The 16909-nt window shown below is 45.1% G+C and overlaps 2 protein-coding genes across 5 annotated transcripts in view; one reads left to right on the forward strand and one right to left on the reverse strand.

Annotated features, from left to right (window-relative positions):
- The window catches only part of LOC115094573, a 106347-nt gene that overhangs the window by 51710 nt on the left and 37728 nt on the right, over positions 1–16909 (reverse strand). The gene's annotated exons all lie outside the window — the stretch shown is intronic.
- LOC115094572 overlaps positions 1–16909 on the forward strand; it is a 56431-nt gene that overhangs the window by 1675 nt on the left and 37847 nt on the right. For 3 of the 4 annotated variants that reach the window (XM_029607763.1, XM_029607766.1, XM_029607765.1), the window contains exons 2-3: positions 6487–6555; positions 13188–13283. In XM_029607763.1, the coding sequence (XP_029463623.1) occupies positions 6487–6555; positions 13188–13283 (165 nt within the window). The remainder of the gene's footprint in view (positions 1–6486; positions 6556–13187; positions 13284–16909) is intronic. The other variant, XM_029607764.1, reaches the window with a different exon arrangement.

Below are 16909 nucleotides of genomic sequence, written 5' to 3' on the forward strand. Positions count from 1 at the left end.
TTTTATGCACAAAAGAACCTGATAATTTTGGGGTCCGTTTTCAGCATCCAGTCAAACTGAATGCATATCACCAGTTTGTACCTTTCAGTATTTCTTTTGATAATTGTACTTTTTTCTATAGGACTCTTATAGGACTGTATATTTTTACTGAAAATTAACTTTCAGTAAAAATATGCAATATCTGGTTTAAGACTTGATGGAATGTGATTTGTTGAAAAGCTCATCTATAAAATTGCTAAGGACTTGAAGGTGGTCACTGAAAAAAAATCAAACTAAAGGTTTATGTGGGTGTGGGGATATGAGACAACAGCACAGGCTCAAACTTTGTATTTCATAGAGCATTTTTGCTTTTTCCTGATGCTGATGAGGGATAAACAAAGTATCTTCCTTCAAGCTTAAGCGTGTAATATAATAACTAGCATGCCGAAGAATCAAATCCTAACTTCAGCAATTAATGGGCAACTTTAAGGCATCCCTCATTCTCCCTCCCCTTATCCATGTGAGAAGAAACTTGCACTAAAGATCCGATGTGCTGAAGGTTTTTTCTCCCATTTTGTGTCTACAGGAAAAGCACTTTGGGGTCAGTTTCCAAAGGGTTTACCAGATAACGTCAGGAGTTAGGCAGTTAAAATCCTGCTTTAAACCCCCCATCAGATAAATGAAACCCCTTAAATTTACAAGGGTGGCCAAATTTAACAGGGCAAAAAAAGAGCTGGCTTGGCTCCAGAGGACTCCCCAGAACCAGCGCGCTCTGACTGTTTTGCTATTTAGCTCCCATTTTCATTGCTAGCCACCTAGGATTTGCCACTGTACCCTGCTTGCACTAAGGGTGAGCCTAACTCTAACTGCCCAAATGGTGGCCAGACAGATTTAGAAAATTGTAAGCTGAAAACATAACCAATTATGTTCAGCTGAAAATCTGACTAAAAATAACCGGCACCTTTTGAAAATTGCCAAGTTTGTGCACAATTCTTTCAAAGGGATGCAAGGATTTTCCAAGTCCGTGCCCAAATCTGGAAGATTTGGCCAGCTTCCACTTTGATGGCTAATGCAGATCTCTCGGAAAGTCCACTGCAATTTTCTCCAGCAGATCTCAAGGAGAAAAACTGAAGATCAGGGGGAATCCATAGCAGATCTGCTGAGTGACTTAATCCATTGCAGATTTCCTTTATAAAAACCCATATTTTGTCAAAACCGCAGTGGATTTCTGTCAACCCACCTGAGATTTCCATTTCAATGACCATTTAAAAAACAACAATTCATGGGTTCATCAAAGTGATTTGCAAGTCTCATTTTTAGTAAATTCAAAATTCACATTTTTAAAGCATGATTATCCTCCTCCAGGGGTTATCCATCCAGTGCTTTCACTAGAGACTAAAAAGCACCCATTAGTGAAAAAGGTTATGGTTCTGCCTGCATCTAAGTCATGCTGAATACACTCGTGATCCCATTTAGCTAAAGCCCAACTTCAGGTTTAGAGAATGGAATTAAACTTCTCACACGGCTGCCTCATCTGGTTAATCCTTCAAGTTTAGATGATGGATTAAATGAGGGCCACTGTGGTTTGTTTTGTGTTTAAGTATATTAATGTACATGAGCCCTCTAATCAGTGACCATATGACACTGGAATATTTTGGAAAATATCTGTTCCAAAAAAAGAATCAGTTCTGCCTTTTTGTGCATTTTTATCACTGGTGTTTAGCAATTGATTCCAGTGATAAGAACAGAAAAACATGCCATACTGGGTCAGACCAAGGGTCCATCAAGCCCAGCATCCTGTTTCCAACAGTGGCCAATCCAGGCCATAAGAACCTGGCTAGTACCCAAAAACTAAGTCTATTCCATGTTACCGTTGCTAGTAATAGCAGTGGCTATTTTCTAAGTCAACTTAATTAATAGCAGGTAATGGACTTCTCCTCCAAGAACTTATCCAATCCTTTTTTAAACACAGCTAAACAAACAGCACTAACCACATCCTCTGGCAACAAATTCCAGAGTTTAGTTGTGCATTGAGTGAAAAAGAACTTTCTCAGATTAGTTTTAAATGTGCCACATGCTAACTTCATGGAGTGCCCCCTAGTCTTTCTGTTATCCGAAAGAGTAAATAACCAATTCACATTTACTTATTCTAGACCTCACATGATTTTAAACACCTCACCACCCTCATCCATCTCTTCTCCAAGCTGAAAAGTCCTAACCTCTTTAATCTTTCCTCATAGGGGAGCTGTTCAATTTCTTTTATCATTTTGGTTGCCCTTCTCTGTACCTTCTCCATCACATGAGATGCGGCAACCAGAATTGTACACAGTATTCAAGGTTCGGTCTCACCATGGAGCGATAAAGAGGCCTTATGACATTTTCTGTTTTATTCACCATTCACTTTCTAATAATTCCCAATGTTCTGTTTGCTTTTTTGACTGCCGCAACACACTGAACTGACAATTTCAATGTGTTATCCACTATGATGCCTAGATCTCTTTCTTGGGTACTAGCTCCTAATATGGAACCTAACATTGTGTAACTATAGCATGGGTTATTTTTCCCTATATGCATCACCTTGCACTTATCCACATTAAATTTAATCTGCCATTTGGTGTCCAATTTTCCAGTCTCAAAAGTTCTTCCTGCAATTCATCACAATCTGCTTGTGATTTAACTATTCTGAACAATTTTGTATCATCTGCAAATTTGATTACCTCACTCGTCGTATTTCTTTCCAGATCATTTATAAATATATTGAAAATTAAGGGTCCCAATACAGATCCCTGAGGCATGCCATTGCCCACTCCCTTCCACTGAGAAAATTGTCCATTAAATCCTACTCTCGGATTCCTGTCCATTAGCCAGTTTGTAATCCAAGAAAGGACATTGACACCTATCCCATGACCTTTTACTTTTCCTTGAAGCTTCCCATGAGGAACTTTGTCAAATGCCTTCTGAAAATCCAAATACACTACATCTACCAGCTTACCTTTATCTACATGTTTATTAACTCCTTCAAAAAAGTGAAGCAGATTTGTGAGGCAAGACTTGCCTTGGGTAAAGCCATGCTGACTTTGTTCCATTAAACCATGTCTTTCTATGTGTTCTGTGATTCTGATATTTAGAACACTTTCCACTATTTTTTCCTGGCATTGAAGTCAGTCTAACCAGTCTGTACTTTCCTTGATTGCCCCTGGAGCCCTTTTTAAATATTGGGGTTACATTAGCCACCCTCCAGTCTTCAGGTACAATAGATAATTTTAATGATAGGTTACAAATTTTTACTAATAGGTCTGAAATTTCATTTTTTAGTTCCTTCAGAACCCTGGGGTGTATACCATCCGGTCCAGGTGATTTACTACTCTTCAGTTTGTTAATCAGGTCTACCACATGTTCTAGGTTCACCGTGATTTGGTGCAGTCCATCTGAATCATTACCCATGAAAACCTTCTCCATTACGGGTACCTCCCAACATCCTCTTCAGTAAACACCGAAGCAAAGAAATCATTTAATCTTTCTGCGATGGCCTTATTTTCTCTAAGTGCCCCTTTAACCCCTCGATCATCTAACAGTCCAACTGACTCCCTCACAGGCTTTCTGCTTCGGATATATTTTAAAATGTTTTTACTGTGAGTTTTTCCCTCTATGGAGAACTTATTTTCAAATTCTCTCTTAGCCTGTCTTATTAATGTCTTACATTTAACTTGCCAATGCTTATGCATTATCCTATTTTCTTCTATTGGATCCTTCTTCCAATTTTTGAATGAAGATCTTTTGGCTAAAATAGCTTATTTCACCTCCCCTTTTAACCATGCCGGTAATCATTTTGCCTTCTTTCTACCTTTCTTAATATATGGAATACATCTGGACTGTGCTTCTAGGATGGTATTTTTTAACAATGACCACGCCTCTTGCACACTTTTTACCTTTGTAGCTGCTCCTTTCAGTTTTTTTCTATTTTTCTCATTTTATCAAAGTTTCCCTTTTGAAAGTTTAGCACAAGAGCTGTGGATTTGCTTATTGTCCCCCTTCCAGTCATTAATTCAAATTTGACCATATTATGATCACTATTGCGAAGTGCCCCCACCACCGTTACCTCTCTCACCAAATCCTGTGCTCCACTGAGAATTAGATCTAAAATTGCTCCCTCTCTTGTCAGTTCCTGAACCAATTGCTCCATAAAACTGTCATTTATTCCATCCAGGATCTTTATCTCTCTAGCATTTACCGATGATACATTTACCCAGTCAATATTGGGGTAATTGAAATCTCCTATTATTACCACATTACCAATTTGGTTTGATAATGCTACAGTTAAAATTATAACAAAATAATTTTTGTCCCATCTTGCCAAAAGATGACCAAGATGGTTTACAGATTTGATAGTATTCAGCTTCAATAATCCCTGCCCATAAAGGTTTACAACCTAAGGAAATGTAACATACTGTTGTAGCAATTTCAAAAGCCTGTTTACATGCTCAAAGTTCACTTATGCATGTAAAACCTTTTGACAATTCAATTGCAATTTTCAAAATCCCACCTAGGTGTAAAAGAAAAACAGTTTTAAGAGTGTAAATTCTTTTGAAAATTAAGTGGTTATCTGAAGCAACAAGAAGGTAAAGTGACTCGCCCAAGGTCACGAGGAGTGTCAGTGAGGAAAGTGAGAATTGAAGCCTAATTTCTTTGGCTCCCAGCCAATTGCTCTAACTGCTAGGCCGCGCCGGTCATAGCAGAAATGCAGCAACACAAATGGACCTGCAGGAAGTACAGTACAATAAATAAAAATAGAAGCATACAAGCAGGAGACAATGACTGTCAAGATAAGCTGAGCTTTGAACAAAAGAGCATAACTCATTTTTCCTTTTACTCATTATATAAAGATGTCACCTTAGCTGGCAATTAAACTCTGGAATTTGTTGCCAGAGGGTGTGGTTAGTGCAGTTAGTGTAGCTGGGTTTAAAAAAGGATTGGGTAAGTTCTTGGAAGAGAAGTCCATTACCTGCTATTAATTAAGTTGACTTAGAACATAGCCACTGCTATTACTAGCAACAGTAGCATGGAATAGACTTAGTTTCTGGGTACTTGCCAGGTTCTTATGGCCTGGATTGGCCACTGTTGGAAACAGGATGCTGGGCTTGATGGACCCTTGGTCTGACCCAGTATGGCATGTTCTTATGTTCTTCTGTTCTTATGGAAGAGGGAAGCCCCATTCTGCTCTGAATGTTGTCTCATCCTGCAATTTAGGGTGAGCTCCTGACACTTGGCCCATTTCTTGACATCTAAGTCCACATATACCACAGAATCTAGAGTTTCCATGCCAACCGTGGAACTCCTCAGAATGTAAGGCTATCGGAGATGCTGCAGCACATGCTATTTACAGGCTTTGCTTTCTCCTTTGGAAAATACAAGGTAGAATCTTTCTACTTAAAAAAAAAAAAATGCAACAACAGAATATCCACTCCAGATGTGGTTATGTGAGCATGTTTGTATTAAGACAACTGCAAAGCTCCCTGGGATCCTGGAATGCAATGAAAAGCACTGTGTGTCATTCAAATAATTAGTCCATTAACTGCTATTAATCAAGTTGACTTAGGGAATGGCCTCTGCTATTACTGGCATATTCTTAGTGTTTGGGTACTTGCCAGGTTGTTATGGCCAGGTTTGGCCTCTGTTGGAAACAGGATGCTGGACTTGATGGACCCTTGGTCTGACCCAGCCTGGCAATTTCTTATGTTCTTATGTTCTTATCCTATTCAAACACATGATAGCAGCTGGATTAATCCTCCTCAATTCATAAAATGAATTGCATAGCCCCCATCTTAGTTCACCTCTTAACCCTTGAGATATAATAGGCTGTCGGGGGGGGGGGGGGGGGCTATTTTTGCCTTATTTTTCCCCAAAAAAACTGGTAAAGTAACCTGCAAAATACCCCTCCACTCAACTTGATCCATACAACTGATGGGAGTAGTCAGGAGGATCCTTGTTTTCGTAGAGGTCATCCTGAGTTAGTTGTTGCTGGAAGTGTCTGAGAAAGCAGTCTGATATGTTTAGAATTCTGCTATTTGAACTCAAATTTATAATAGATTCACACTGGAAATGGAACTAGAATTGCTGGCAAACAGACTGTAAGAAATTGGTTAACTATGGTAATTTATATGCTTCTCTACCCAGAGTGGAAGAAAATTGCAGAGAAAGACAGTTGGGCACACTAAATGGGCTGCTTGATCTTTATCTGTCATCATCTACTACAGGAGTGATGAAACTTCTGCTCCTTGACCAGGCCAAAACTGGTCAAGTTTTCAGGCTATCCTTAATGAATATGCATGAGACAAATTGGCATATGATTGAAGCAGTGCACACGTATATCTGTCATGCATATTTATTATGGATATTGTGAAAACCTGACCAGTCTGTCTGCCGTCCTCGAGAACCAGAGATTCCTCATCCCTGAAATACTAGGTTACTATATTGTTATATTAATTATGAACTTTTTTTTTTTAACAGGCAAAAAAATACAGACCCCTTCTGATGATCCAGTGATAATTGCTATAATTTCCAGAAATGAAAATGATGGTGAGAAAAAAGTTTACATTTGAAATTATCTAGATTTTGTATGGAATACATATTTTAGGGACTAGAGCTGAAGAATGTGAACAATAACATTCTGTGTTTAAATCTTTTCTGCCAAATACTTTATGTGTGACCTTGGGTAATATGCCTAACTGGGCCACAGTTTAGCCAACTGTTATCCAACCCTGGGTACTGAAATAAACATGAATGTCCTTTGGTGACATTCACCTGAGAGATGGCTTTATTACGAGAGTGGATACTTGGGTGGCGGAATAGGGAACCAATGGAGAGAAGTCCCAGAGCGCCCTTCCGCTGGCAGGCAAGGCTATAGGAGACCCGAGTCCCCTCGGGACCTTCACTACCAGCCCTCCCCCGCAGGTTGAGCTCTTGGGTGCCGGGGCCGACTGGACTTACGTGGGGTCTCAGGCCAGAGGTGAACTTGAGTCTGCAGGCAAGGATGTAGGTGGAGGGCGTGCCTCGTAGCGAAGCTGGCCAGGGTCTGGGTAGGCAGCTAATCTTGTAGTCAGGCAGGCAAGGTCTTGGCAGGCAGCGTATCTCGTAGTCAGGCAGGCAAGAGTCTAGGCAGGCAAGGGTCTTGGCAGGCAGCGTATCTCATGGTCAGGCAGGCAAGGGTCTTGGCAGGCAGAGTATCTCATAATCAGGCAGGCAAGGGTCTTGGCACAGAGAAGCAGAAGACAGGAAACAGGTATCAGATGACGACGGCGGATCTAAACAGGAACTGAAGCCAGGAGTACCCAAGGCAAAGCCTGAGAAGCAGTCCCTGCCTTAAATATCTGCAGGTTTGGGAGGAGGAGTCTAGGCCCCTCTTGCGGTGACCCCTGAAAAGGGGTCAGGTGGTGCGTGCCCTGGGAAGCTGGGGGTCAGGAGGAAGGCCAGAGCAGGAGCCGCCGGCGTGCCAACCTGCACGCAGCAGCAACATGGCAGTCTGGTGGGAGGACCGTGGCACGGCTCGCCAGCTGTGACCGCTGGCTGAAGCGAGATTTCCGGGTCCGAGGAGGCAGAGTTGACCAAGCTAGTAGGTGGGGGGGGGGTGTCTGGCTGCGGTCCTGTTCGGCCGACTTTCACAACAGCATCCCCTCCTCTAAGCCCCCTCCCCGGTGGTTTGGGTTTCTTGGGATGATCTCGGTGAAACTGCTTAATCAAGTCTTTATCAAGGATGTTGGTAGAGGGTTGCCAAGAATTTTCTTCGGGAACAAAGCCTTCCCAAGCAAGTAGGTACTCCCACTTGCACCCCCATCTCCTGACATCTAGAACCTCGCGCACCTGGTAATTGGTATCTTCTTCTGCAGACATAGGTGGAGCCTCTGGTATTTTCCTGGACATCCAAGACAGAACTAAAGGTTTTAGTAAAGAAGTATGAAAGGCATTATGGATCTTCAAGGAGGCTGGCAAGCAGAGTTGATAAGTCACCGAGCCCAAAGGAAGGAGAAGGGACCAATGTAGCAAGGTGCAAGTCGCATGGAAGGTACCTGTAATCGGATAAACCAGGTACTGAGCCAACCCTTTTGGCCAGGTCGATATTGAGGTCCGGCACAATGATGGCGATCTGTGAATTTCTTGGCTGAACTACAGGCTTTGAGGAGCATCTTAATGCACCTGTGTCCACAGGTTTTTTAGGTTCTTCGCTGTCAGCTGGGCAGCTGGCGAGGGCACTGAAGTGGTAATGGAATTGGAGGAAGCGGCTGCTTGCCATAGACTATCTGGAATGGGGAAGCCCCTGTGGCAGAGCAGGGATGAGAATTGTGTGAGAATTCGGCCCATGGGAGTAGTTCAGCCCAATCGTCTTGACGGGCATTGATGTACATTTGCAGAAATTGTTTAAGGGAGCGATTTGTCCTTTCCACCTGGCCATTCACTTGTGGGTGGTAGGCTGAAGTAAGATCCAGAGTGACATGGAATTTATTACAGAGACTTTGCCAATACTTGGTGGTGAATTGTGGGCCACGGTCTGAGGAAATGTGCTGGGGTAGGCCGTGGAGTTGAAAAACATTCTGGATAAAAAGTTGTGCTAGGCTCAGAGCTGAAGGAAGAGAGGGCAGAGCCACGAAGTGGGCCATCTTGGAAAGTCGATCCATGGTGACCCAGATAACAGTGTTCCCTGCAGAAGGAGGTAGGTCCACCAGAAAGTCTGTTGAAAGTTGCGTCCAGGGTTCACTAGGTGGAGGCAGAGGCTGGAGCAGGTCCCAGGGTTTGCCCATGGGTGCTTTTTGTTGGCCACAGATTGGGCAGGAGTGCACGTAGGTGTGAACATCTGAACACATACCGGGCCACCAGTAGTAGTGTAACAGAAGTGCCAGTGTTCTCGCCCATCCGGGGTGTCCAGCAGAAGGAGAATCATGACCCCAAGCCAAGACTCGGTCCCTATGGGAACCATCTGGGTGGCTGCAAGGATAACACAAACAGGGTCAATGATGTGGCTCACAGTATTGGGTGCCTCTTCCGGGGAGAAGGAACATGAAAGGGTGTCTGCACGTTGGTTCTTGGAAGCAGGACAAAAGCACAGCTCAAAATCAAAGCACATGAAGAAGAGGGCCCAAAGGGAATGGCGGGGGATGAGGCACTGTGCCTGCTGCAGGTGCTCTAAATTCTTGTGGTCGGTATAGACCATTATACGATGCTGGGCACCCTTGAGCCACTGGTGCCACTCTTTGAAGGCCATTTTGACTGCCAAGAGCTCTTGATCACCTATCGAATAATTCCGTTGAGCTGAACTTCTTGGAAAAGAAGGCATTGGGACGTACCGTCCCGGCTGAATCGAGTTGACTTAGAACAGCCCTGACTCCTTCAGAGGAGGCATCTACTTCCAGAATGAAGGGCAGATGGGGATCTGGATGGAAGAGAAGGGAATGGTGCAAAAAGGCCCATTTTTAAGGCCTGAAAGGCTTCCTCTGCCTTGGCAGGCCAGTCTTTTACTGGAGCTCCCTTACTTGTTAAACTGGTCAGAGGTGCCGCCAGGTGGGAGTAATTCTTGATGAAGTTTCGGTAGTAGTTGGTGAAGCCTAAGAAGCATTGAAGGCTGTGTAGGCCTGTTGGCCGGGGCCAATTCAGAATACTTTTCCTCTTGGCTGGGTCCATTTTGAACCCCTGGTTGGACACGATATAGTCCAAGAAGGGCAGCGAAGTCTTTTCAAAGACGCATTTCTCTAATTTTGCATAGAGACAGTTCTCTCTCAAGAACTTCAGGACTTGACATACATGCTGTCAATGAGTTTGCAGGTTCTTGGAATATATCAAAATGTTGTCCAAATAAACGATTATGGAGACATATAGGAGGTCACTGAGGATCTCATTTATCAAGTTATGAAAGACGGCGGGCGCATTACAGAGTCCGAATGGCATAACTTAATACTCGTAATGGCCATTTCTTGTGTTAAATGCCGTCTTCCATTCGTCACCCTCCTTAATTCGGACAAGGTTGTACGCTTCTCGCAGATCTAATTTAGAAAAGATCTGGGCCCCCTGTAGGTGGTCAAAGAGCTCCATTATCAGAGACAATGGATAGCGGTCCCAGACTGTAATCGCGTTCAGGCCATGATAGTCTATAAAGGGCCGGAGAGACCTGTCCTTTTTCCCCACGAAAAAGAAGCCTGCTCCAGCCGGTGATTTGAAAGGATGGATGAATCCATTGTGGAGATTTTCCCGGATATTGTCAGTCATGGCTTGGGTCTCCAGTTCCGAGAACGGGTATACTCTGCCACGAGGAGGTGTGGAGCCAGGAATCGAGTTGATAGCACAGATCGATTGCCGATGGGGCGGCAAGATGCTAGCTGCTTTCTTAGAGAATACATCCGTGAAGTGAGCTTATTGAGGAGGGAGCCCCGCCAGAACTTCAGAGCTAGGTTCAGAAGAAAGTTTGCTGGAAGCCAGGAAACATTTAGGGTAGCAGGAGGAACCCCAGTGGGTGAAAGACTTTCTGTATGACATAGAAGGAGATGTGCTCACGATGCCCAGATTCGGTGAAGCACTCCAGCGGAAGGGTTGTATGGGTGATCCGACCTGGCAAGAGTTCTCCGTGAATTGATGAGAGAACCAGTGGAACAGGACAAGGCTGAGTGAGAATCAATAACTGGACCACGATCTCTTGCATGAGAAACTTCCCACCGGCCCCTGAATCCACCAGAGCCAGGGTAGGAAGGCTGCAGTCTTGGAAGGTCAAGGTCACCGGCAAGGTGAGTGGAGGGACAGGAGCAGTTAGGCCTAGGATCACCCCTCCAATGAATCCTAGGTGCTGGAGTTTACTGGCCACACTGGACATTGGACCAGGAGATGTCCAGAACCCTTGCAATAGAGGCAAAGGCCTGAGCAGCGCCACTATTGGCGTTCCTCTGGTGACAAGGGACCCCACCCCAGTTGCATGGGCTCGTCTGGAGGGGCCTCAGAGGAGGACCACGGGGAGGTGCTCGGTGAGACATGTCAAGGTCGAAGGCTCCAGTAGTGCGCCGTTTAGATGATCCTGCAAGCTCGACATATCTCTCCCGGAGACGGCGGTCGATTCTTCCAGCCAAGTCAATTACCGCGTCAAGTGTTCCAGGAAGGTTGCGGGCTGCAAGCTCATCTTTGATATTAGGGGAAATACCATCTAGATATATCGCTCACCGAGGCTCCTCCCAATGTCTCCTCCCAGGAGTTTTGTACCTTATCTCGGTTGATAAGGTACGAAACTCCAAGGTGAAGTCCATCAGAGAATGACTACCCTGTCTGAGATGAAGTATTTCCATGCTGACTTGCGTCTGCCACCCAGGGGTTTCGAAGATGGCTCGAAAACGTACCAAGAAACTCGAGAAGTCCAGCAACAGCAGATCTGAATGTTTCCATAAGGGTGAAGCCCAGGCCAGGGCCTTCCCTTCTAACAGAGACAGGATATAAGTTGTCTTGGTCAAAGCATCAGGAAAGAGTGCTGCCTGCAGACAAAAGTGCATATTGCACTGGTTAAGGAACTCACAACAGTGCTGAGGGTCTCCTGCATAGCGAGGGGAGCTGGTAAAGGAATCACCTGTCGGGGAGGTGCTGCTGAGGTCAGCAAGCCGGGACGCCCTGGACAGAAGTAGCGGCCACAGAATCCAAGCGGGCATTGAGACATTCCATAGAAGCCGCCAGTGAATCCAGGACCTTCTGTTGTTCCAGGACTCTTTGGGCCAGCCCAGGAATTGCCTGCAAGGCAGGAGCCTCAGCCGGATCCATGGCCTTGGCTAGCTATTATGAGAGTGGATCCTTGGGCCAGTGGAGTAGGGAACCAATGGGGAGGAGCCCCAGAGGGCCTTTCCAACAGCAGACGAGGCTATAGGAGGCCCCTCGGGACCTTCATCACTACCAGCCCTTGTTCCCAGCAGGTTGAGCCCTTGGGTGCCGAGGCTGGCTGGACTTATGTGGGGTCTCAGGCCGGAGGTGAACTTGAAACTTGAGTCTGCAGGCAAGGACGTAGGTGGAGGGCGTGCCTCGTAGCGAAGCTGACCAGGGTCTGGGTAGGCAGCGAATCTCGTAGTCAGGTAGGCAAGGGTCTTGGCAGGCAGAGTATCTCGTAGTCAGGGAGGCAAGGGTCTAGGCAGACAGAGTATCTTGTAATCAGGCAGGCAAGGGTCTTGGCACGGAGAAGCAGAAGACAGGAAACAGGTATCGGACGACGGCGGTGGATCCAAACAGGAACTGAAGCCATGAGTAGCCAAGGCAAGGCCTGAGCAGCAGGTCCTGCCTTAAATACCTGCAGGTTTGGGAGGAGGAATCCAGCCCCCTCCCACGGTGATCCCTGAAAAGGGGTCAGGTGGTGCGCACGTGTCTGGGAAGCTGGGAGACATGAGGAAGGCCAGAGCAAGAGCCGCTGGCGAGCTGTCCTGCACGCAGCGTTGGCATGTCAGTCTGGCAGGAGGACCGTGGTGCGGCTCACCAACTGCGACCGCCGGCTGAAGCAAGGTTCCCGGGTCCGAGGAGGCGGAGTCAGCGGAACTGGTAGGTGGAGGGGTCTGGCTGTGGTCCTGTTCGGCCAGAACCACCATTCTAAAGCCATAGGTATCAATGAGTGGTTTCAAACCTCCTAGCAATCAAACAGATTTAATTTGATTTGAGAGCGTTGAATGTAAGACGATTCTAAGAGCAAGACTTTTTAACCTGCGAAACAACAGGAATATCAATATTCTCTACTCAAACAGTTTTTATGGAAATAATGCTTAGTAAATGAGGCCAAATGCTTGCAACATTGAAGAAAGATTGGAAACCATTGTCTGGGGTAGAAGTAGAATGTTTTATAAACATTTCACTTGATGATTAGCATTAGTATTTGAACACATGGAGAGGTGGGTAGATAACAGAGGTCACATAAACCAGTGAAGGCAATGCATACAAATATATTTCATGCTTATTCATTAGGAGTATCCTGAAAACCAGATTGGCCAGGCAGTCTCTGAGGAATGGGTTGAGAACCACTGTCATAAACAGAATTGGACAAGTCAGGGAAAAGACGGGCATCAGGAGGAAGAGCATAACTTTGAGATATAGAACATAGAACATAGGAGATGTTGGCAGAGACAAGCCACTTGTTCCACCCAGTCTGTGCATTTTTGCTTACCTATTATACAGTCACAGGTCAAGTATATTATCTTTAATCATCTACTTCTTATTAGCAGACAATACAATAAGAGAGAGTTCTGGTAATGAATCAACGGAAATCACTATCATTTCGGCAAAAAATGCTGCAAAAAATGAAGATGAACTTACAGGTAAATTTACCTCATATTAAACGGCTGGATGTGTGATCTGTTAGCACTGAGGACAAAAAATGAAAAACTCCTATGCCTGAGTCCACATGTTTGTAACTTAATAGATGATACAAAAAAGGACCATTTGGCCCAGCCAGCCAGCCCAGTTGTCTTCCTCTCTGGTTCTCTTCTACTTTTGGTGGCTGAGCATACAAATTCCTGTACTTAAACCAAAACCAGCTCCCCTCTCCATTATATTTTATCCAGTCTCTCAACTGTGTGCCCATCACTTGCCATCCCTACGTACCCTAACTTGCCCAGATTTGGCCTTCTACCAATTTTAGTGGCAGGCCACCCCAGACATCCACCCTCCTCCATTACCCCCAGCAAAGAAATATCGCCTCACATTTATTCTGAGTAGAAGAACAGGACTGCATTAAAAATGCAACTTTGAAACTGCTGGGTAGTTTGCAGGTGTACAGGTACTTTGTCCCTGTGGAGCTGCAAAATCATTTTCAATGGAAAAGTCCCTTCGAGCCAGCAAAGGCCATGGGCACAATAGTGTTTGCAGACTTTGCACCTGCTTTACAATGAGTGTAACTATATGCAGGGATTGTAAAGTGAAATCCCCACATGAACCTTTCCTCCCCTGCCCTTGTACGTGCCCCTTTTGTCTGTGATTACATGGACATTCACTGTGAAAGCATACATATACTTTTACCTGCTGAGCAGAGGACAGTTATCAGCTGTGGGCATATGCCCAGAATGTTGTCCTTTTAAAGATCAACTGCACCATCCAGTCTGCATGGTTACCGTTCCCGTGATATTCTGCTAAAGATATGTGTATCCTAGCTGTCAGGATTAGAAGTTTTGCTCTCTGCAGGATATTGCTTTCTGTCCAAGCCAGTTGTTGTCATCTTGCAAGTCCCACACTTAATCCAGCACCCAGGTCTTAGCACAAAGTTTTTGTAATGATCCAAATGGCCACCAAAACTAGCGAGATTGTCCCCTGGGCATCTCCTCCACTCCAGCTACCTGATGGCAGAGTTTCTGTTGTTTTCTCTCTATTGAGCCCTGTACAAGTAACTGTACATCAAAGAGATATTCAGGTTAGGAACCACTGCTTTAGTGTATATAGTATGCTCATAAACAGACTGTTTTTATAAGTGATTTCTACTTGATTTAATAATTTATTTTTACGTAATTATTAAATGATTTTCAATTTTATGATTTTCTTATCTTTTTGATATTTCCATTTGTACATCTGTTAGGTTTCGACTTTATTGGCAGTATTTATTCCCATTCTAAATTCCCCCACATTTACCCTTCTGGAATAGAATACCTCCTGAAACATCACTTCAGACTAAAAGCAGGACTTTCTTCTCCCTTGAGAAGAGAGTTTCACTCTGGGGAAACTCTTGCATCTACTCCTTATCACAGCGTAAGAGGTGAATTTATAGAGCCGCGTAGGCGCACATGTGGGCACGTTTGCTAGCTCGCACACATGGATGCAGCGAATTTATAACATACACACATACCTGCACATGTTATAAAATTGGCTATCCATACATACCTGCAAGCAAGATTTTATATTCACGCACAGATGTGCGTGCAAATGCCTACCACATAAGTGGGGGTATTTTATAAGATATGAGAGCTGATACAGTTAGCAGGTTCCCCAATCCGATCCCTTTTCGCCCCAGTAAAGGTGAGGACTTCCTAAACCCCTTAATTAGTTACCCTCTCTTTTACCCTATTAGCCCCAAGCCTTAAAACCCTGCTGACAATCCTCTATTTTTTTATTTCACACCATCCATAGCAGAAATAAAGTTACGGGATAGAGAACCCTGGCGCACACTAATACTTATGCGCTGGAATCATGGTACAGACCCAGCCCGCCCCTCTCCCCCAAAGTATTTTTGTGCATGTAATGGGAGATACACACATAGGGGCGGATTTTAAATGCCCTGCGCGCGTAAATCTGGCTGGATTTACGCACGCAGGGCCCTCGCGCGACGGCGTGCCTATTTTGCATAGGCCGCCGGAGCGCGCAGAGCCCCGGGACGCGTGTAAGTCCCGGGGCTTTGTAAAAGGGGCGGGGAGGGGGCGTGTCGGGGGGGCGTTGCAGAATGACGCGGCGTTTCGGGGGCGTGACGCAGTGTTTCAGGGGTGGGCCCTGGGGCATGGCGCCGGCCCGGGGGCGTGGTCGAGGCCTCCGGACCAGCCCCCGGGTCGGGTGATGGCGCTCCAGCAGTCCACTGGCGCGCACAGATTTACATCTGCTTTCAGCAAGCGTAAATCTTCCAACAAAGGTAAGGGTGGGGGTTAGATAGGGCCGGGGGGGTGGGTTAGGTAGGGGAAGGGAGGGGAAGGTGGGGGGAGGGTGAAGGGAAATGGAGCGAGCGGAGGGAGCGGAGGGAAGCGGAGGGAGCGGCCTCGGAGGGAACAGGCAGCGCGCGCTGGGCTCGGCACGCGCAGGTTGCACAAATGTGCACCCCCTTGCACGCGCCGACCCCGGATTTTATAAGATATGCGCGTATCTTATAAAACCCAGCATACTTTTGTTCACGCCTGGTGCGCGAACAAAAGTGTGCACTTTTTAAAAATCTACCCCATAGTGTGCACCTTTAAAAATCCATGCGGCACATGCCAGCCCGAGTTACCCGCGTATCTCCCAGTTTTTGCGCATAGAGCTTTTAAAATTAGCCACTTAGGACTCAAAATGAGAGAGCTTCAGATTTGTTTTCCCCTACTGAACTTTCCAAAAGTGACAAGTACACTTTATTTAGTGAGGAATCTTAGGGGTCATGCACCTTGACTATCAATAGTTGCAGTCATACTGAAAACGGCAATGACACTTGAATCTATAGACGTGAGTTAGAGGAGAAAGTCCTTCTTATGATGCTTATAAATCTGTTCCCTCTCCTAACTTTGTAATATCATTAAACCGTCTGAGTTACATTATTTTCCGCTGGATGTGGATGCTGTTGAATCTTTATCAAGGTTTGTAAATGCACGCCTCACTGCAGTGACAGTATGGTGAACTTGAATAGTAATACATCTCAGCTGTTTTGGACTGGGAGGTCTGCAGCACCAGATCCTGTTATGAAGTTTTAAATAGATCACATTCCCCTGGAGATTCATCAGAATAGTCAGAATTTAGGTACGTGCCTGGATTCAGAATTGTCTTTGGAAATTCAGATTAACAAACTGACTCAGGCAGTTTTTCCAAAGCTGCAGGGGGTGGACCAGCTAATGCTCTGGCAGCTGTTTTGCAGACACGGTTTTGGAACCTGTTGGTTTATTTTTTCAACATTCTGTGTTTTGTATAAATGGGACTGTATACCTTTAAGAAGGATGTTATGTTTAGATATTGTTGTTGCTAAAGGCTGGGATTGGTATTTGGCTGCTATAGAGAGAAAGGAAACCTTTATCTATTGGTTAAGGTGTTGCTTCGGGGAATTTACCGAAGACTTTAATTTAATCTGAGGACTCAAAGATAGAAGGAACAACTGTTTTTCATCTGCTTGTTACTCACCTGGAAATCCTCCAGTTACTGAAGTCACCAGACACTGAAGCTTCATATGTGCTTTGTGCTACAGAATTTCTATTTTTATGTCATTGTTGAAAGAAAAGTGCAGGTGTTT

Source organism: Rhinatrema bivittatum, chromosome 6, assembly GCF_901001135.1.
Source record: "Rhinatrema bivittatum chromosome 6, aRhiBiv1.1, whole genome shotgun sequence".
Taxonomy (NCBI): domain Eukaryota; kingdom Metazoa; phylum Chordata; class Amphibia; order Gymnophiona; family Rhinatrematidae; genus Rhinatrema; species Rhinatrema bivittatum.